General features: G+C 41.7%; 1 protein-coding gene across 1 annotated transcript in view; it reads left to right on the top strand.

Moving 5' to 3' along the window:
* Window positions 1-210: 210 nt before the first annotated feature.
* The window catches only part of COL17A1 (collagen type XVII alpha 1 chain), a 33608-nt gene continuing 14979 nt past the window's right edge, over window positions 211-18839 (top strand). The window contains exons 1-31 of the mRNA XM_054515649.1: window positions 211-265; window positions 954-998; window positions 1462-1560; window positions 3504-3641; window positions 3994-4041; window positions 4944-4979; window positions 6581-6628; window positions 6952-7095; window positions 8317-8460; window positions 9166-9237; window positions 9646-9714; window positions 10062-10127; window positions 11084-11245; window positions 11610-11699; window positions 11839-11883; window positions 12474-12623; window positions 13048-13263; window positions 13551-13589; window positions 13718-13744; window positions 14204-14230; window positions 14717-14779; window positions 14955-15059; window positions 15557-15619; window positions 16007-16042; window positions 16185-16238; window positions 16630-16665; window positions 16864-16899; window positions 17276-17338; window positions 17695-17730; window positions 18097-18168; window positions 18521-18547. Coding sequence (XP_054371624.1) covers window positions 211-265; window positions 954-998; window positions 1462-1560; window positions 3504-3641; window positions 3994-4041; window positions 4944-4979; window positions 6581-6628; window positions 6952-7095; window positions 8317-8460; window positions 9166-9237; window positions 9646-9714; window positions 10062-10127; window positions 11084-11245; window positions 11610-11699; window positions 11839-11883; window positions 12474-12623; window positions 13048-13263; window positions 13551-13589; window positions 13718-13744; window positions 14204-14230; window positions 14717-14779; window positions 14955-15059; window positions 15557-15619; window positions 16007-16042; window positions 16185-16238; window positions 16630-16665; window positions 16864-16899; window positions 17276-17338; window positions 17695-17730; window positions 18097-18168; window positions 18521-18547 — 2311 coding nt within the window. The remainder of the gene's footprint in view (window positions 266-953; window positions 999-1461; window positions 1561-3503; window positions 3642-3993; window positions 4042-4943; window positions 4980-6580; window positions 6629-6951; window positions 7096-8316; window positions 8461-9165; window positions 9238-9645; window positions 9715-10061; window positions 10128-11083; window positions 11246-11609; window positions 11700-11838; window positions 11884-12473; window positions 12624-13047; window positions 13264-13550; window positions 13590-13717; window positions 13745-14203; window positions 14231-14716; window positions 14780-14954; window positions 15060-15556; window positions 15620-16006; window positions 16043-16184; window positions 16239-16629; window positions 16666-16863; window positions 16900-17275; window positions 17339-17694; window positions 17731-18096; window positions 18169-18520; window positions 18548-18839) is intronic.

Genomic DNA, 18839 nt, shown 5'->3' with positions numbered 1-18839 from the left:
GATTCCAGTGTTGTAGATGGCAGTCCATCTGTAGTAGTCACATGGCTCTGGAAGGGCTCTGTAAACTCCCAGGCACAGACATCTTCCAAGCAGTCTAGTCCCCATCCAAAGTGAGCAAAGTGGTGGGATTTGTGGGGAGCTGTTGTCGTTTCTTACTCTTCACAGAGCTCTGAGTGCAGTCCCTCTGTTTTCCTTGCAGGTGGCAATGATATGGATTCTGTAACAAAGAAAACGAGGCAAGATGGATCAGAAGTTACTGAAAGACGTAAGGAGGAGATTTTTAATTTTTATATCACACCCAAAAAATCCCAGAAGTCAAAGGCCATTTCTGTAAGGGATTAAATGCTGACCAGAGGTCCAGAACTAAATTCTGCTCCTGGCCCTGGAGTCTGTGTTGAAGTCAGAATAAGGAATGGAATGGGCCAAGATCAGACATTTAGAGATGTGTATCATGACCTGATTGTTTAACCAGATGATTTCCCTGTGGTAGCATTTCTAACCCATAGTGCAGACACTGGGATGCTGCTCCTACCTCTGGTGTCAATGCCCTGGGTGGCCTAGAAATTGTCGGGTGGCTTTGTGTAAAACGGGTTAATTTTCTACTGACCTTATGAGAATTAACAAGTAGGAAGCTGCTCCCATGGGCTTTGCTGTTAGAGCACTGACTGTGGTTCAGAAGTGCCCAGAAATTTTATAGGGATCTTGTACAGAAAAAAAATCTTTCATGGCAGTAATGTTCTTACTCAGAGCTAGAAAGACCAGCAAAGAAACATAGCATAGTGTGATAATGAGCCTACAGCTACAGCCCCAGGCAGTGTTGTCTTAAGGGACTTTTATTTAAATGAGTCAATCTTCTTTGAACAAGTCATGCTTTTGCATGGAGAATAGGTAGAACATTGATCCAGTTTGGCTATATTAACATGCCATTAATTCTGCACCCTTTCTTCCCTCAGTTATTACAGAGACTGTAACCACAAGACTGACATCCTTGCCACCCAGTAAGTAATTCTCAGTCATTGCATTGCATCTGCCTGGTGTTCTGTTATTCATGCTATTTTATTTGTCTGCATTATTTCCATAAATCCCTGGCTGCAGCAGATCTCAGTGCATAAAGATCTGCACCCAAAGGAATGCAATTTTCAGAAATGCCTTTCTCCCAAAACACTTGTTACTGGAGAGGAGTAGTATTTGAGGACCTGTCTGGTTGTCAGAAACAAAGCCACATAGTCTACTAAGGCTAGAAGACCAGACTCTGCAAAGATTTAAGTCTAATATAGGGTCTTCAGTGGTGATTGTCTGTTGGGAACAAGGACCAAAAGTGATCTCTCACCAGATATGAAGCTGTACTTGTAACTGAGTGTATGGACAACTTTGGATCCCTCCTGCCTTCTCTTGCAGTGTCCTTGCTCTTCCTATCTCCTGCCTGGAGAGAATGTCTCATTTTGTGCTCATCTCTTTCAGAAGGAGGGAGCAGCAGTGGGCTCAAAACATCATCCCACACTGGAGGGAGTGGAGTGGAAAAGCGGTCGTACACCCATGGAAGCAGCTATGTGACCTCAGGTAAGGAAAAAAAATTGCCCAGTAGGAAACAGAGAGCAAAGGCAGCAGAAATGGGCTGAGGAGAGATTCAAGGCAGGGAAGTAGGGTGAGCCAGGGGCAAGGAAAACAGGAGTTATGAAAGTAGAAGTGCCAAATGCATACACAAAGCAAAGATATTCCTTCCCTAAATGTGGGTTTGAGAATGTGTGAGTAAATGACAAAATCCTATTTTCTACAGGGAAAACTTAATTTCAGGAGAACAACAATAAAAAATATAATTCCTACTGTTTTTAAGAAATCATTCAGAAACTGAATTTCCCTTCTTTCAGTTTTTCCAAATCACAGTCTTTCTGACTATTTTTGTTCTAAAGACAGTTTTGATTAATCTTTTTTGTTGATCTTGCTGAGGGTAGAATATTATTAAAGAAATTCCTAGAAAATGTTTTCTTATGTTTGTGTGCCCATGGCTTTAGCACGTCAAGCACTTTGCCAGATTTTCTGGATGTGCTAAATCATTGTGTGCTGCCTACTCTGTAAAACCATTTCTTTAACAGCATTCTTTGCACAGCTGTTAGATTGTCATAGCAAAGGCTTCTAAAGACTAAGCTTCCTAGCCAGGTACCTGGCACACTTCTCTGTCCCCAGTGGGACTGACTGTACAGCTCTCTGAAAACATTCTCTATGCTCCAACAGAGCTGACAAACCAAAGGGAGTGAAGTGCACTTTGGAAGCTCAAGAGGAGAGTTAGCCATACCAAAGAGATCTGACAGACACCTGCATGCCAGTTAAAGGCCAGAATGTGGAATCACTTTGCCTCAGGGCACAAGTGAAGTAACTCCACTGCAGATGTTGGTCTAATTGTCTGGACTGGCATCAATGTGAGAACCGAATCCAGTTCTTCAAACTCAGAGGACCATGCAGGATTACCATCTTCTTTTTTTCCAGTATGTAGAAAAAGAGAAAATAACCTGAACTTCAGAGATACTGAGCTCTTGAAGTTTCAGAGAGCATGCTGTAGTCTCTTCTTTCCCATTTTCTTGCAGAATGCCTCTAACAGAGGCCTACTTGGCAGAGTAGTTCTTTCTGCTGAATTAAATGGAAAAGTTACAGAACAAAATAGGTCCTCTTAGAGGGGAAGTTGGCATGAAAACACTGTTGAGATCAAAAGAACACACTTTTTGTAGGGATGGGTAAACAATATCCAGTCTGATCCTGCTGATCAGCACAGATAGATTGCAGTTTATCACAGAGCTCCCTTTGTGCTGCACCCTGATCATACTCCAGCATTAGATTTTGTGCAAGAGTATGCACACAGTAATTATGGCTTGCCTCAGTTCCTTCTCCACAGCACTGATGTGAATTTGGAGGGAAATTGTTTCTTCTGTCTACATATAACAGCTACTAATAATGTCCAGACTGTCTTGGGCCTGACACACACACCTCAATCACTTCTCCAGAAAGTGGATTAAGTGGGAGTGTGGATAGCTGCTTTAAGGGACTCATCTCTGCTTTCCATTATCTCATAAACTGCATCCTTCAGCACTTTGAGTTTGGTTTAACAGTCTCCCAGTTTTTGTAGCCTATGTCATGTAACACTTGAGTTAACAAATGAATCCATATCCTTAGCAAAACTCAGCATCATCCAGAGCTAAATTTGTTCCTGCTCAGGGGAGATGGTTCACTATTACCCTAGGCCAGAACCTGGTTTCATACAAATCATTGACAAGATTTGTTTTGAAATAAATACACAGTTATACACAGTGATAACCAATACTCCTCTCTGCTGAGGACAGCCAGAGTTAGACCCTGATATTGTTCTTGTCCATCTCTAGTTGTGAAACCCCAGTGCAAGTTTGTCCAGCTCAGAAGATAGTAACATAAAGCACCCAGGGCATCCAGAGTCTACTTGCCATTTGCCAAGGACTTCTCTTCCATTTGCTGAGGGTGTTTTGTTTTGGCCATAGGTGGAAGTAGTAGATTGAATTCAGCATCATCATCCTCCAGCTACAGACAAGCCCAGTCTCCCAGCTCTACTCTCACCAAATCACCTGGCTCAACATTTGAAAGAAAAACCTATGTCAACCGCCATGCAACATATGAAGGTATCACAGAACATGCCATAGAAGGGAGGCAATGTGCAGTGCACTCTGAGGTCACATTAGTGCAGAATTATCCCCAATCCCATTGTGGTTTTCCTAGGAAATAAACCATCAGAGACACAATTTAATGATTAAGTCCTATTTATCCTAAGAGTAATGCTCATTCCTAAAAGGAGTAGTGGCATGTACTTGTTGAAAGACATTAGCAGCTCTTTCATGTAAAACCTGAATAGCTCTTTTTTTAATGGAAATATTTTCTGCCCACTGAAATTAAATAGTTGCCAGGAAGACATGTTTTGAAAGCTTTTAATGATCTTGTACAAAGTATTAATGAACATTTTTCTGTTCTTTGCAGGGAGCTCCAGTGCCAACTCTTCTCCTGAGTTTCCCAGAAAAGATTTTGGTACGTCCTTTTTAGAGCTGCTCTTCTGAATGTTATGGCAAGGTCATGTGAGTTGATGACCATAAAGGCTTTTTGCACATTTCTGTGTCCTGCTCTACCTATGCTACCTCTGTACTGGGCCATCATGCAGCTTCTTCAGAGGAGTTATTTGGGATTTACATTAACAGCTGAAAGTCAGGTCTCTAGCTGATCATATTCAAACAGGATAGTGGATACTGTGTATCTGCTACTCTCAGTGCTTTTGTGATGCTCCCTGTATAATAGAGGACATGGACAGGAGAAGACATATGTGGGATACTTCATAGCATTCCCTTTACCCTTCCAGAATAGCTCAGAGAACAGCTGCAAGCAAGAAAGTCCAGACTCTTAGGATTTTGAGTCATTGCTGGATATACTTTTCCAGTAGCTCATTTCTAGACTTCATCAAGTTCATATGGAAAAATGAAGTGGCTATCAAGTGATATATTTACACTTAAACATTGTCAGCAGGTATTGTCTTGCCCTGTCCAAACTCTGAGCTGCTGATTTTACTCAGTGAAAGTAGTGAAACATTATGATCAGGTCACCTTTTGGCTCATAGAGGCAGGGTTTCACAATATCCAGCATTGGTCAGTGGGATCAACAGGCCTCTTAACTTCCTTTTGACCATTTGAAATGTGACATCACCTCTACAAACAACATTTCTCTGTATGAAAAGAAACAGCATCTGGTCCAGAAAGGCTAAAGGTGCTGCTGATCCTTTAAAATACCTTATGGTCTCAAGAGGGCCTGATAAAATCTCTTAATGGTTCAGTTCTCCCTGAACTGAATATAAGCACACTGAGCAAGATCAGTGTGCTGATTTTCAGAGGTGTCACAGGCAGTAAAGACTAATACAGCTTTTCTCTCATTACTGTTCACAGCATCTGCCTCTACGAGAGGGAGAAGCCAAAGTCGAGGTGAGTGATGATGTTCTTTGAGAAGCCTCCTTTTTTCAGTTCAGCATAATTCAGGTGTGTTAAATAGACCTATTCTTGAGCTGGAATCCACCAGTTTAAGTGTAGAGCAGTCAGATGAGGTACATGGATCTGCACCACTTCAGATGTGAACCATTAATCTGGAGGCAGTTGTTTAAACAAGCTTGGTGTAAAAATTGACCTTAGTGAACGTCATGGTAGTTCAGACTGTGTCAGAAAGGAAGATATTCTTGGAACCCTGGATATTTGAGAACATAGTCTTCCATGTTGTCTGTTCACTACAGTAACCTTAGTCCATCCGTGCTCTGGGACCAGCCTCTGACATATTTACAGTAATTGCATTCATGCTTCTCCTACTGTGGTCTGTCTGGTAAACCATAAAGCCATACCCTGAAATAATCTCATGCTGATAGTAAAGAGATGGTGAGGAAATTGCAGACTTAGTGTAGTCTGTAGCCAGCTCACTGTAAAACTCTGCGTTGTTTAAATCATTCAGCTCTTCTAATAATTTATTAACAGTGTTGGGGAAAGAAGGATTATCTTGGTCTCCAAGAATGTAGTATCTGTTTCCAGTTGCTTGAAGAGGAAACTATAATGTCACTTTATTCAAGTTAATTTTAGCAGTGGGTATAAATCCCAGCATGGTCTTGCACAGTCCTCTTGGAGAGTTTCACATTCCCAGTGATTCTGCCTCAGATCGTCACAGTCTCTTCTAGCACACTACGTTCCTGAACTCCCAGCAGAACTAGGCCATGCATAATAAGGTAGACACCAGAGAATCCGGTCCAGCGTCTCATATTACTTCAGAAAATAATTCCAATTCATCATCTTCTCCACATGAATGCCAAGATACTATTTCTTTTCTAGTGCATGCACTGTCAGATTTCATCATGAGGGGCATGTATCACATGTTCTGGCTGACCACTTTGCTTGTGGGAGGCAAGTTTAAAGGCTTACCCCAGCCAAATCACATTAACTGTGTAGTTTCTTGTGCTGGACAGTAAAGGTCCAGTAAAAGTAAGGTAATAGCATTGAGTACCTGGTGAGATTGCTGGCTGAAAACTGGGCTGGTTACATTCAGTGAGCCGAAAGAGAAGTCAGTAAGTAGCAAGAGATGAATCATACAGCCCACTGTAGAGATGTCAGTTGTACCCAAGAAGTAGTAGGGAATTTGTGTATTTAGCAAACTTCTTTTGGCTCTCTAATTTTTTTGTTCAGAGGGAAAATAAAAATAATATTTGTGATGAATGGAAACATCAGTGTGATTGAGGACTGCATAATTAGACCTTCTGTATATCTGACAGTAGCAGCATTATTGACTTCATCAGAGGCCATAAATGAGTGAAATATAATTCCCTGAAATTTAAAGCAACAAAATTTGACCCCAAAACAAAAAGTCGCCCAAGCCCATTTGCTACCAATTTGCATGGGCCGTGAGTACTGCTCAGATTAAGCAGTCAGACAGCAAAGTGGAACACAGACAGCAAGAAGGAAGGAATTCACTTCAGCCTAAGGTTTCATTTCCAGCCCAGGGCACAAATGAATCTCTCTTCATATTCATGATCTGCTTTTTATCTTCCCAGAGAGTGAAATACGAGTCCGACTGCAGAGTGCGTCTCCCTCTGGCAGATGTAAGTTATTCCAGGGGTATTAGGGGTTAGGTAGACGGTGTTGCTGCTAGGGTTATGTCTTTTCCTGTTAAAAACATTAATTTGAGTCCCCTTTCTGGACAAGGAAGCATGCTGTGGGTTCGTGGTGCTCTTGCAAATATGTAAAATGGTACTTAGTCCCAGAAACATCCTCTAGAGCTTTGTCATTAAGTGGCCCTCCCAGAAAGTAACAACTTCATAGACATGCAGATAAATTCCACTGAATTATTTAGATCCAGAGCAAGATTACAGATCAATGAAACGCTGGCTTTTGGGTGACTCTGGACGCTTGCTTTTCCTGCTAGGGACGGAGTTGGATGATGTGAAACGTTTGCTGAAAGGAAGTCGATCTGCCAGCTGCAGCCCTACTCGGTCATCATCCGGTACCCTCCCGATACCAAAAAAGGCCGTGGTGGAGACAAAGATGGTCACTGAGAGCTCTCAGTCAGGTACTTGGCATTAGCAATGTTGCAGTCATTCCAAACCTCATTTGCTATAAAAAGTACTCAGTTGTTGAGAACATCCAGTTAAGAATACATGGTGTTCCTGTACAGAAAAAGGGTCAAAATGCTGAAAAACTGTCCAGGTATTGCTGTAACAAGAGCCATCTTGGGTATCTTTCTAGTGATTAGTCTAATTTCCAAATAAATGAGTCCATTCTTTCTGCCACCAGTTTCAATTCAGAGGTATTTCTAGCAGAGATAAGAGCTCTAAGCAAATGTGTCTGAGAGTGATTTGATCTCTTATCTCCAAGTGAGACAGAGATAGGACTGGAGACAACATTTCAGTGAGTGATTTATTAGCCATTCCCTTTCATAATAACTCATCAGGAACTGTATGAGAAGACAAGGGGGAATGGCTTCAAACTGAAAGAGGGAGGCTTTGATCAGATGTTACGAAGAAATTCTTTACTTTGAGAGTGGTGAGGCACTGGCACAGGTTGCCCAGAGAGGTTGTGGATGGCCCATCCCTGGAAGTGTTCCAGGCCAGAATGGATAAGACTTTCAGCAACTTGGTCTAGTGCAAGGTGTTCCTACCTATAGCAGGAGGTTTGAACTAGATTATCTTTGAGGTCCCTTTAATCCCAAAGTATTCTATGATTCTATGATTCTGTGATTCTATAACTGAAGTGGTATTTAAAATACTACAACCTATTTTACTTATTTATACACCTCCCTCACAACAGGGCTTGAGGAAGTGGTATTGACATTGACTCCATTGTCTTCCATAAGTATCTAAAAACAATATCCGTCTCTGTCTTACTCAGAGCTCCAATCCTATCTAAAACAGAATTTTAGTCCAGTGCACTAGTTAACCAATCAGAGACATATGTGAGAAGCAAGTGCCATACATCCCCTGGCCTAGGGTGATTTATTAATGGAATGGCAGACTGGGGTGGTTTATTCTGGTACCATACCATCTATGAGCAATGAAATTTCTTCAAGGTGTTTCGTGAATGATCATGCTATTAGGCCAATCTATATTCAATTGGTTAAAGTTTGTAATCAGCTGACATTTGAGGTCAGTTATGCCATGCTAACCTGGAGTCATTGGGATGACTCTACAAGGGTAATTGAAATGTAAGTTGTTTGCCCTATAAACCTTCAGTGTATGCTAAGCCACGAGCCTGGCCTTGTTGAAAACCACTTCTGTCTGCTTGGTTTTTGCAGTGTCAGGGACATATGACACAACCATACTGAATACTGCCCTCCCTTCATACATGTGGTCCTCCACTCTGCCTGCTGGGTCTTCCCTTGGTGGATACCATAACAGCTCTTCCTTGATCAATGCCATGTCTCATTCTACAGGATCAGGTATGCTCCCTAGATTGCCCAGGTTTGAAGGATGGAACTATCCTGAAACTGGGTCAAAAGCAGTTTTTTTTGCACAGCATGAACTAAAATGATGAAATAATCAAAATGGTAAGGGATATGCTCGAATTTTCTCTGGTTTTCTGTAATTTGGTGCTCTCTGCTTCTACACTGAATCTATCTCAAAATCCTTCTTTATGAGATTTATTGTCCTGGCTCTCTGACTGTCATTAAATTTTGATGTCATCTTTATAAAAGAGGTCAAGCTCACATTCCCTAAAAAACTAGTTTAGACTCAAACTTATATTGGATTATCCTGACCCATTGTAAGAATGGCTCATATACTAACAATATTATAAGTAAATTTTTTGTGTTCTTACACCTGGTGAGGCCTATTTCTAAATGCCAGGGATTCTGCATTCCCCAGTTCGAGAGGAAAAACCACAAGAAGCTTTATGATGGAGTAGTATTTAAAGCTTTACTTTCTCTCACTGTCATATGATCTCTTCTTGTCTGAAGTAGGATTTTTTTGCCTTTGTCAGTTCAGTAAATGGTGGTTTATTGTCAAGATTTTTCCTCTGTGCAATTATTGTGCATTATCATTAGTTGCATTTCCAAGTTGACTCTTAATTTCTGGGACCATTGACCTTTGGGTGCTAGATTTATGATTTGAGAGGAGTAATAACATTTCACTTCCTCTTTCTGCAGTTTTTGGTGTTCCAAATAACCTGGCTCCCAGCAATCATACTCTGAATGCGGGCCTGAGCTCTTCCTCTACAGGTCAGATTTTTCTTCCCTTCACACTTTGACAGCACTGCATTTCTGGCACTGACAACTACAGTGCAATAATACCAATATACCAGTTTCTCTCCTATTCCTCATCTGAGTGTCAGCAGCTCTTTGCCCCACCTGCAGAAATGTCCATGCAGCCATGAGACCTCACAATGTAACTCGAGATAATGTTTTAAAATGGTCACCATTATTGTCCTGAGCCAACAATGACAATACAGCAAGGTGAACTAAGTTAGAAAACATTTTGTTGTAAGGCCTCTGGTGCCTCCAGAAAGCTGGTGAAATTTGTTGGGAGAGGTCATTATTTTTGTGTCACTGGTTTTGTTTGGGTTTTAGCAGAATGCCACCTGCACTGCAAGACTCATATAATCCTCATTGCAATTATTTTCTTTGCAGTATTTGGAGTTCAAAACAATCTGTCTCCAACATCTTCCGCAACCCAGAATGCTACAACAACCTCTGCAAGTCAGCAACAAAGTAAGCCTGGAGAAAGTGTGAGGGTCACCAATGTGTGCTTCCTTCTCCCACCTTTTCAATACTGACTAGAAGGTTCATCTTGACAGAGGCCCCCCCATCACCTTCTTCTTGTGTGGCACAGTGTGGTATGAAGGGAGAGTGAGGAACATCTCTGCTGTGCATGTGCAGGAACAGCTCCCAGTGCTGATGCACTAGAAATTTGCTTGCTGGGGAAACCCTTGGTTGTTTGAGCTGTCCTAGGAACACTGAATGAGAAAAGATTTTTGAAATGTTTTGGTGTGTGTAGATCCCTTGTTATTCTTCATCTCTGTAATTGTTGAATTTCTTCTTTGCAGCATACGGGATGAAGAACACTTCTCAGAGCAACACCATGGCAAGCACTGGTGGGTCTGCCTCAGCAGGTGAGTCTGTCATTCACAGATGTTTAGGCATGGCCTCGTACAAGCATATCATAAAAATGAGTTAGAGACTCAGTGAGTGACACTCAGGTGCATAACTTGTCACTAGCCAAGTTTCCTACCAGTACCTTTCTGAAAAGAAACAGTCAGAATCCAAGAATGAGCAAATGGTCTGGTCTGATTCAGTTCTCTACAATAATTTGGATTGTTTAATTCTGAGCTATTTCTGCTCAGCAGGCAGGAAGCTGGATAGAAGAAGACACATTTGAAATTTTACTTTATTTGAAGCCAAAACATTTGCAATGTTGCTCTTAAAAATAATTTTTCAGTTGTACCAGTTTCAGCTTCAACCATTCAAAAATGAAGGAGTTGACTTACACATGACCAGAATATGTTTTTTTAATGAGGAAAGCCCATTGTCCTTGAACATTCAGGATTCATCCTTTACAGATCTTTTCTGCAATTCTGAGAGTTATAAATTACTCTTTTTTTTGTCTGTATGTAAAGAAAGCCAAGTTTGCCTTGTAATCCAAGGACTCCCAAAGACAAGGCTTAAAAATAGATGTAAAGACCACAGAAGTTATGATAACATTTCTAACAAATGTTTACTCCAGGTTCTGCTAGAGTAATGGAATGAGTTTCTCTGACTCCACAGGAAGTGTGCTTGAGGAGCAAAGAGCTCATTCAGCAAATCACTTCTACATATGATTGAATTCAGATGTTCCCCAGTTCTGCCAGCAGGGCCTCCCCTGCTAGTGAAATGCACAAAAGAAACCTAATGACATGCACAGCTCTCCTGTTACCTTTAGTGGCCAGCCTCTTACTGGGCTCTTTTTGTACTGGCAACCCCAATCACAATGTGACCACCTGTTTTTATGAACAAAAGTGATGTGGCTTGTAGTTACAGGCTCAATGGCCCACACTCATCTCCTCTCTACAATCTTTTACAAATATTGCAGGAGGAACTGTTGTGAGCTCCCAGGGAGACGACATTCTGCGCAAAGACTGCAAGTTCCTGCTGCTGGAGAAGGAGAAGGCACCTGCAAAGGAGATGGAGCTCTTGGTCATGACAAAGGACACTGGCAAAGTCTTTAGTGCTTCTAACTCTGGGCTTAGTGGAGGTAACATTCCTCTTTCAGGACGTGGTTATTTTGAGGGCAGAGAAATGGAGATTGATCATAAGGGAAGTTCAATGTTCAGGGCACTGCACCTAACTTGTACATCATACAAGAACCTCTGACAGGCAGGCAGCTTTTAACCATGCCAGCTGAAATCTGGGTCTGGCTTTTGCATTTGAACCTCCAGAGTGTGCCTTGGGATATTTCACAAAGCTCAGGAGCTTTGAGAGAAAAAAAACTTAGATCTGGTTTAGACAGGCAGAGCTATTGTGTCATCCCAAGAAAAATACCCCTTTACCAGTGAAAGAAGATTGGCCTGGTTTAACTTCTCGTGTAATGTTTCTAATTATATTTGGTTCCTGTTCAGGATCTTTTGGAGAAGACACCTTGAAGAAAGAGAAGCAGGGATTTTCCTCCTCTTATGCTACAGATACTGGCCTAAAATCAGATGCAAATGGTAAGAATTTGTTCTTGTGGAAATGCAACACAACTTTCTCCTTCTGCCTCCATTACTACCTTTCCCTTTCAAGCCCATGCTCTAAATTTTGTCATGCACAGAAAGACCGATAAAACCTCTTTTACTGTTGTTAAAACAGGAGGGCTGAAATCCATGCCAAAACGGGACAAGGAAACTTATGCAGGTAAGTGATGCCACTCAGACTTTCATTGGAAGAAGCACCAAAGCGCAATACACAAAAAAGCAATTGTTCTTGAGGGACATGAGTGGTCTCTGAGCAATGAATCAGAGGGAAGGAATGTACAGGAGGCTACCAGAGAAATTGGTACCAGTGATTTGATTGTAGATAAGTGGACAGTTGGGTTATTTTTGCATGACTAGAGAAAATCAGATAGCTGACAGTCCAGCTGCATCCTGCTACTGGGACAGATTTTTGGGGAAGGGAGGGCTCAGACAGACCATGCTGGCTATTGCTGTCATTTATGGCTCAGATCTGTACAAAAAATTTACCCCCATGTGATCATGTTTTCCAGCTGTTATTTTAAAATGCACCAAGTGTTTTTTGTCTTCTGTTTGAATTCCCTTTGGAAATACTGTTCCCATCTTCCACAGGGACCAGAATTGCACTCACCATGTGCACAGAGTGGCATAAAGATTTTTTCCATAGCCCTCTGTATAATGGATCAAGCCTTGATGTTCTTATTGTAAGAGATTCTTAACTCTGAAGAAAAGAAACTCTTCATTAACCAGGAGATTCTTCCTTCCCTCTTCCAGAAATACGAAGTGGTGATGCAGGAGGTGCAATTGGATCAGCACCATCCTGGTGTCCTTGTGGCTCCTGCTGTAGCTGGTGGAAATGGCTCCTGGGTTTGCTTCTAGCCTGGTTGTTTCTCCTTGGATTGCTTTTTGGACTCATTGCTCTGGGTAAGAAATAACTGAGGAAAAAAATGTTGAATGGTATAGAATGACAAAGGGTTTAAGCTGGGAACAAGCCCAAGCACCAGAGATACCAAGTCAGAGAATTGAGGGAAACATTCAGCTTGATGGTGACTTGCCACTGAGATACTACAAATGGACAGAAAGAAGGGATAAGGAATACAGTGTTTGTTGAGGAGTTATATAGTCTTGGGGTGCATAGGATAGGAGAGCTCCTGAGATCTGAGGTCTACTGCTCCAAGACTGACAGATTCCACAGCTGTCATTTAAATTCCAGATATCCCTTCTGGGAAAAAAAAGAAAAAAAGAATTCTGCAAAACTCAGGGTTGCTATGTTCCTGTCATAGCATGAGATATTTCAAGCATGCATATCTGGCAGCATGTTCCCTAGCATTTTCCTTTAACCTTCCAGCTGAAGAAGTGAGAAAGCTGAAATCTCGTGTGGAAGACCTGGAAAAAATCAATGGTGGCCTCCTGGCAATTAACCAAGGGAATTCAAAAATAGAAAAGGATGTTTCAAGAGTAGATTTTCTTCATGGTAACGCACTCTCCTCAACCTTCCCATATGAAAATGAAGAGTCAGTCTGGTTGATGGTGAAGAGCAGACTGAATAAGGAAATAGAACGAGGTGAGCAGAGTCAAAAAATGATCCCATACCTTATTTCTCATGCACTTTTGTTAGCAAGGGAAAGGTGATTTACTTCTGTTTAGCTCATGATGGAAAGAGATGAACAGCAGAGCAGCTAACATTCTCCCATCTTTAGAAATTTCATGTATTTGTGAAAACAAATTTACTGAGGAAACCATACTGTGCTGCCTGTAGCCTGAAATCCAAATAGATGTATCCTTGTTCTTGAAAGAGTAGCTACTCTGCTGTATAATGAACTCTAACAGCCCCTTCACTTCCTCTTACAGGCTACTTCCGAGGGGAGAGAGGAGAACGTGGTGAGAAAGGTACAGCCATATAGTCCTTCTCTTCCCCTGTCCAATTCCTTGGCTCTGGCAATGCACAATTTTGTAGAAGACAAAATGAATGACATGGATGTCTCTTGATTAATTTTTTTTTTTTTCACTTTTCTCAGGTGACATGGGAATACAAGGTCCCAAAGGTGAGTCTGGAGTTACCTGCTTTCTCAGATAGATTGGCAGCCTGTCATAGGACCTGGGTAGAAAATGGTTTTTTGTTAGTCCAGAATGTGGAGAAGCTGATGCCAGTTATCTGTTAGGTCAGATATTGTTGTGAAGGTTGGGGTTTTTCTCCTGTTTTCCGGTCAAAGAAAACAGAAGATCTCACTTTGAATTCAGAAGCTCCTTTTGCCTGGATGAAAGTCATTCCTGAAGCCAGGCTCTACCTGGTTTAATCACAGAGTGCTTCAGTGCCCAGAGGGTTTTGCATGGTGTGAATGATCCAATTATTTACATAAATACAAGGGAGACAATTGCTGAAACACTAGAACTTGTAAATATTCCAAGAACATAAACTTCTTTTTATGAGGGTGAGGGTTAGCCAAAGTGACAAAAAGAGAAAACTTATTCCCCACTGACTGTCTCTTTGTTTCTGTCTACAGGTGATCGAGGACTTCCTGGTGTCCCAGGTGGGCTATAGTTCAGTTCCTCTTTAAGGGAGGACATTTATTTACATTACTGTGGGCAAGAACAAATTCAGCATTTTCTTGCAAAATTCCTTGAACTTAGCTCAAGGTGGTTCTCTGAAGAGTCAATATTTAGCATAGATTAAGTCACTTGATTAATACCTTGGTGCTGAGCTACAGACACAGCTCAGAGACTTGGTTACAAGCAAAGCCTTGGCCAGACTTCCCCTTAGTTGAACATGCTGAATTTGTGAAGATTCTAGTCTAGCATTGAAAGAGTCCTACAGCTGCATTAATACTTGGTTCAGCTTTCCTGTGCTTTTATATGTATTGTGTTCTTCTAAAGAGATAAAGTACCCACCTTATGAGTAATATATTCTTTACTCCATAGAATTAATCTCTCCAGGCTTGAGATTTCCCTAAGTTGCATGTTATTGTTTTATGGTACATAGCCAAGAACTCTGAACACTTACTGTGTTTTCTTTCCAGGCATTCCTGGTCCAATTGGGCATGCAGGACCAGAAGGACCAAAAGGCCAGAAGGGAAGCATGGGTGAGCATCTCTGACAGTGCTGTGAGTCATTCACAACTGACTGACACATGGCACAGGAGTACAGACACCTGGCTGGTGTGACCATTGCATTCCCACTGGAGCAAGCCATAGATCCTTTTGCCCAAGGCCTCCCTCCCACAGACACCTGGTGTTACAAGGCTTTTGTTTCCTGTAGGTGAGCCTGGCATGGAAGGTCCCATGGGACAAAGAGGTAGAGAAGGGATGCCAGGGCCTCGAGGGGAACCAGGACCACCTGGATTTGGAGAAAAAGGAGACAGAGGTAGGAACCAAGTGTCTTGTTGTTGGATAAGACAGAGAAGGACAAAAGCAAGAGTTTGGTCCTGATTAATAGAACACCTCAGTGATAAAATTTGATTTCACTATTCAAATCCAGATTTCATATCTATACATTTCCCAGCACAGATTAATATGTCCTTAGGGATTTTTTTTTTGTCAGACTTATAATGGGTAAACAAGGATTGCTTTGGTTCCCCAGATGTTACAGTCAAGTCTGAGTCTGACAGAACCAAAATCACTTCACTATCAAGGTTATCTTCTTCCCTGTTATCCAGATCATCAAAGCTGGGGAATTGGTCTTGCTAAAGCCCAGAGAGCTCATATTCTTCTCTTGGAAAGTGCATATCTATTTGGGTGTTTTGAACTGATGAGCAGATTATTCATGACACTTACCAGAGAAAGAATAACAGTAGATGGAATAATGGAAAAATGGAACCATGGCTCTATTCTACCTTGTCTATTCATGCTCTTATTTTGCAGGTGCTATTGGTGAGCCAGGTCCTCCAGGGCCACCTGGACCCCCAGGTTCTACTGGCCTAAAAGGTAAATGTGAAAATGGAGAGAGAACACCTAACAGAGAGGTTAGGAGTAAATGGGCACTCCAGCTGTCCCATTTCACTTGTGTTGCTCTGCAGTAACCAGAAAAGTGAACTAATGGTCTGAAGCACATATCCCAGCATCTCAGCTCAGATAGATGGCTTGGGTCTCTTTACTTCAGTGGAAAACATTTCCTCAATGTCACAAGGACTAAGTTTTCTAAATTTGTTGTCCTGGTTTTGAGGATGCCAGTAATGCAAATTCTTCTAGTGGCTGGGGAGCTTCCAATCCACTAAACACCTGTTGGGTTGTAGATGCTGTAGGGCAAACTGAAAGCAATTTGATCATTTGCTAATTGTGGTGTTACTAAAAGAAAATCCATGTTCCTTACAGGTCTGATGGGTTCTCCGGGCCCACAAGGTCCTCCAGGTGAGTGCTGTCTTACTTTGCTGTGGCATCTAGAGACTGGGGAGAACAAAAACAGAGTGACAGTTTCTCATAGTTTTTCTGCTTCAGTGATGCATAGTGGTGAGTGGGGTGAATGAAAACCCCCTATCTCATTTTTCTGCAGGTCCTCCTGGCCTACAAGGATTTAGAGGTGAAGCAGGACTCCCAGGTGCTAAAGGTAACTTTCTCTTCCTCTTGGCAATTAAAGCAGCATTAGCTGAGGTGCTTTTCTAGCACTGTTCTGAGCAGTAGATGTGATCTGGCCATGTCACATTTTGATTCTATGAGCAAAGAAAAGCATAAGACTGAAGAAAAGGGAGGCAAACCAAGACTTAGTCAGTGATTGCGAGCAAATATTGAGAAATGCAGGAGACACAGAGGTAATATAGCAGTCTAAGAGAGGGAAAACAGTTGTGTGGATGGAGCTGTGTTAAAGGAAAAGAATTTCCAGTTTGAGTTTGTCTGGTGACACGGAATCTGTATTTCCCTTGTGATTTTTCTTGATGCATTAAATGCCTTTCCCTCATGATTTGTTACTACCATTGTTTAATCATCCATATCTCTTTCAGGTGAAAAAGGAGCCAGTGGACCCCCTGGACCCAAAGGTACGTTGACCAATGGTATTCTTTTGTGGTTAATTTTCTTTAGATTCCTTTAGATATGGATACTGTCCATGGGTTTTATCTTATCCATCTTTGGCTTTTTCTTCTGTGCTCTTGTCAGAAAGCAGACTTTATGTTCTCTGATGGAAACATTTCACAACGAAGCAATCTCACAGAATTTGTCCCTTTTTTCTACCACAGGTGATCAGGGTGAGAAGGGTTCTCGTGGAATGACAGGTCAGTGGATTGAAATACTGGAGTAAAAGTCAACATAATAAAAGCACAGCCCAGCCAATCCCAGTTAGCTTTCTGAAACACTATAAGGATGTTACTGATTATAGGAGTTTTATTTTTGCACCAAAATTATAAACAAATAGATCCCATTCTTGATTTCAGTAATCTTGGTAACAATCTTTTGTATTTAGCTTTAGGAAAATCCTCCCTCACATGCCCAATATTCACATCACTTGAACATTTCTAATGCCCAGAGACAGTTGTGAATCATGAGGCCTGAACATCCTGTCAATGCTGGTTTTCAGTTGCAAAGCAGCAAATGTTGCTGACAGAATTGTCCAAGAGTTGTTTGATTCATTTTCATACTATTTTGCTACAGGTGAACAAGGCTCAAGAGGAATACCTGGACCTCCAGGAGAGCCAGGGGCTAAAGGACCTGCAGGTGAGTACCAGAAAGCAGCTGTATTTATATGGGAGGCAATATCATTGCCACCCAGATTGTGTTTCTGTGAGCACAGACAAGGAAACAGTATGGCAGTGGAATCATGCTTGTTGTGATCCTAGGTCTTACCTTACCTTTAGACAGCTGTGATTAGTCTGTACACTCAGAAAAAATGTCCTACGGTTAAGTTTTGAATGAATGCTTCCTGGACCTTCAGTGATGGCAACCAAGGTTTCTTCCAGATACAATGTGATGAAAAACCACTCTTAGGGCTGGGGCTGTGCTCCACTGTGGAGGAAGGCAGGATAACAGTGGTACTGTTTCAGAAGTCCCTGACAATCTCTTTCTTTGGACAGGACAAGCTGGTCGTGATGGACAGCCAGGTGAAAAAGGTAAGGGCTTCCTTTGAAGCAGAAGTGCAGGGACTTTCTGATTTGGTAGGAGTTGATTTGTAAAAAGGGTGGGAGAAAGATGGCAGCAAATTCATGTTCTGGGATCTTCTGTCTAAGAACTGTAAAGTCAACCTGTAAACATGGAACTGAGACATATAATGGAGCAGGCTGTAAACTTGTGACAGAGTTACCTCTCTATAGAACTCTTCTGTCATTGATGTTCCCCTCCAGACACTGATGGTGGAGATGGCCACTTGGCTGTGAGAATACAATAGGTAGAAAGTGCTGCAGGACAGCCAAGCTTGAATGGATTGATAGATTGTATGTCAGTGACTTCTGTCTCTTTAATGGTGATTATATCCCTAGGTGAACCAGGTCTTATGGGAATGCCAGGTGCCAGAGGCCCTCCAGGACCCACTGGAGATGCTGGAGAGCCAGGTAAAAGCATAGAGAGAACAAAAATGCTTTTTGCTCAGTCAGGAACACAGATGTATTTGTCAATTTCCAGTCTTAATTTGAATTTAAGTCTGGCAGAGGATCTCTGTATTCTTAAGGTGGTGATGAAAGGAAAATACATAGAGATTCTAGACCCTTTATGATCCCAAAATTGCCCACAGTGCAAACATCAGCTGCTGTGAGCTGATTTACATACCAGTTGCTAGGCCAGTTTCCACTACTTTGAGAATTTTGTGCTATAATTTCACATAAATGGAATCTTTTTCTCCCTGTCTGTCCTTTTCCCATATGAAATTTTTTAGACATCTTAAGAGTTTTTGCCTTTTTCTGACAGGTCTTACAGGACCCCAAGGACCACCAGGTAGGCTTTTTCATATTCGAATGTATTAATGACACACTTTAATTTGAGTTCAAAAACCCTTTTAATCTTCCCTCTGTGGTGCTCAGGGTTCCCAAGTGATATCCCAAGGCTTCCCCATCTCCTTTGGCTTTTGAGACAGGCTTTGTGCAAGATGTGTGAGTTTTGAGCAATGCAAGGCTTTTGAGTGTTGAAATTTTGCCTTTCCCCAAAACATAACATTTCAGTTCCCGATGCATCACTGAAAAGTCCTTCTAGTCAGCAGCAGAAACAGAAGGGAGAGGATGTGGCAATA

Source organism: Molothrus ater, chromosome 8 (assembly GCF_012460135.2).
Source record: "Molothrus ater isolate BHLD 08-10-18 breed brown headed cowbird chromosome 8, BPBGC_Mater_1.1, whole genome shotgun sequence".
NCBI classification, from domain to species: Eukaryota; Metazoa; Chordata; class Aves; order Passeriformes; family Icteridae; genus Molothrus; species Molothrus ater.
This window is presented reverse-complemented; position numbering and strand designations above follow the sequence as displayed.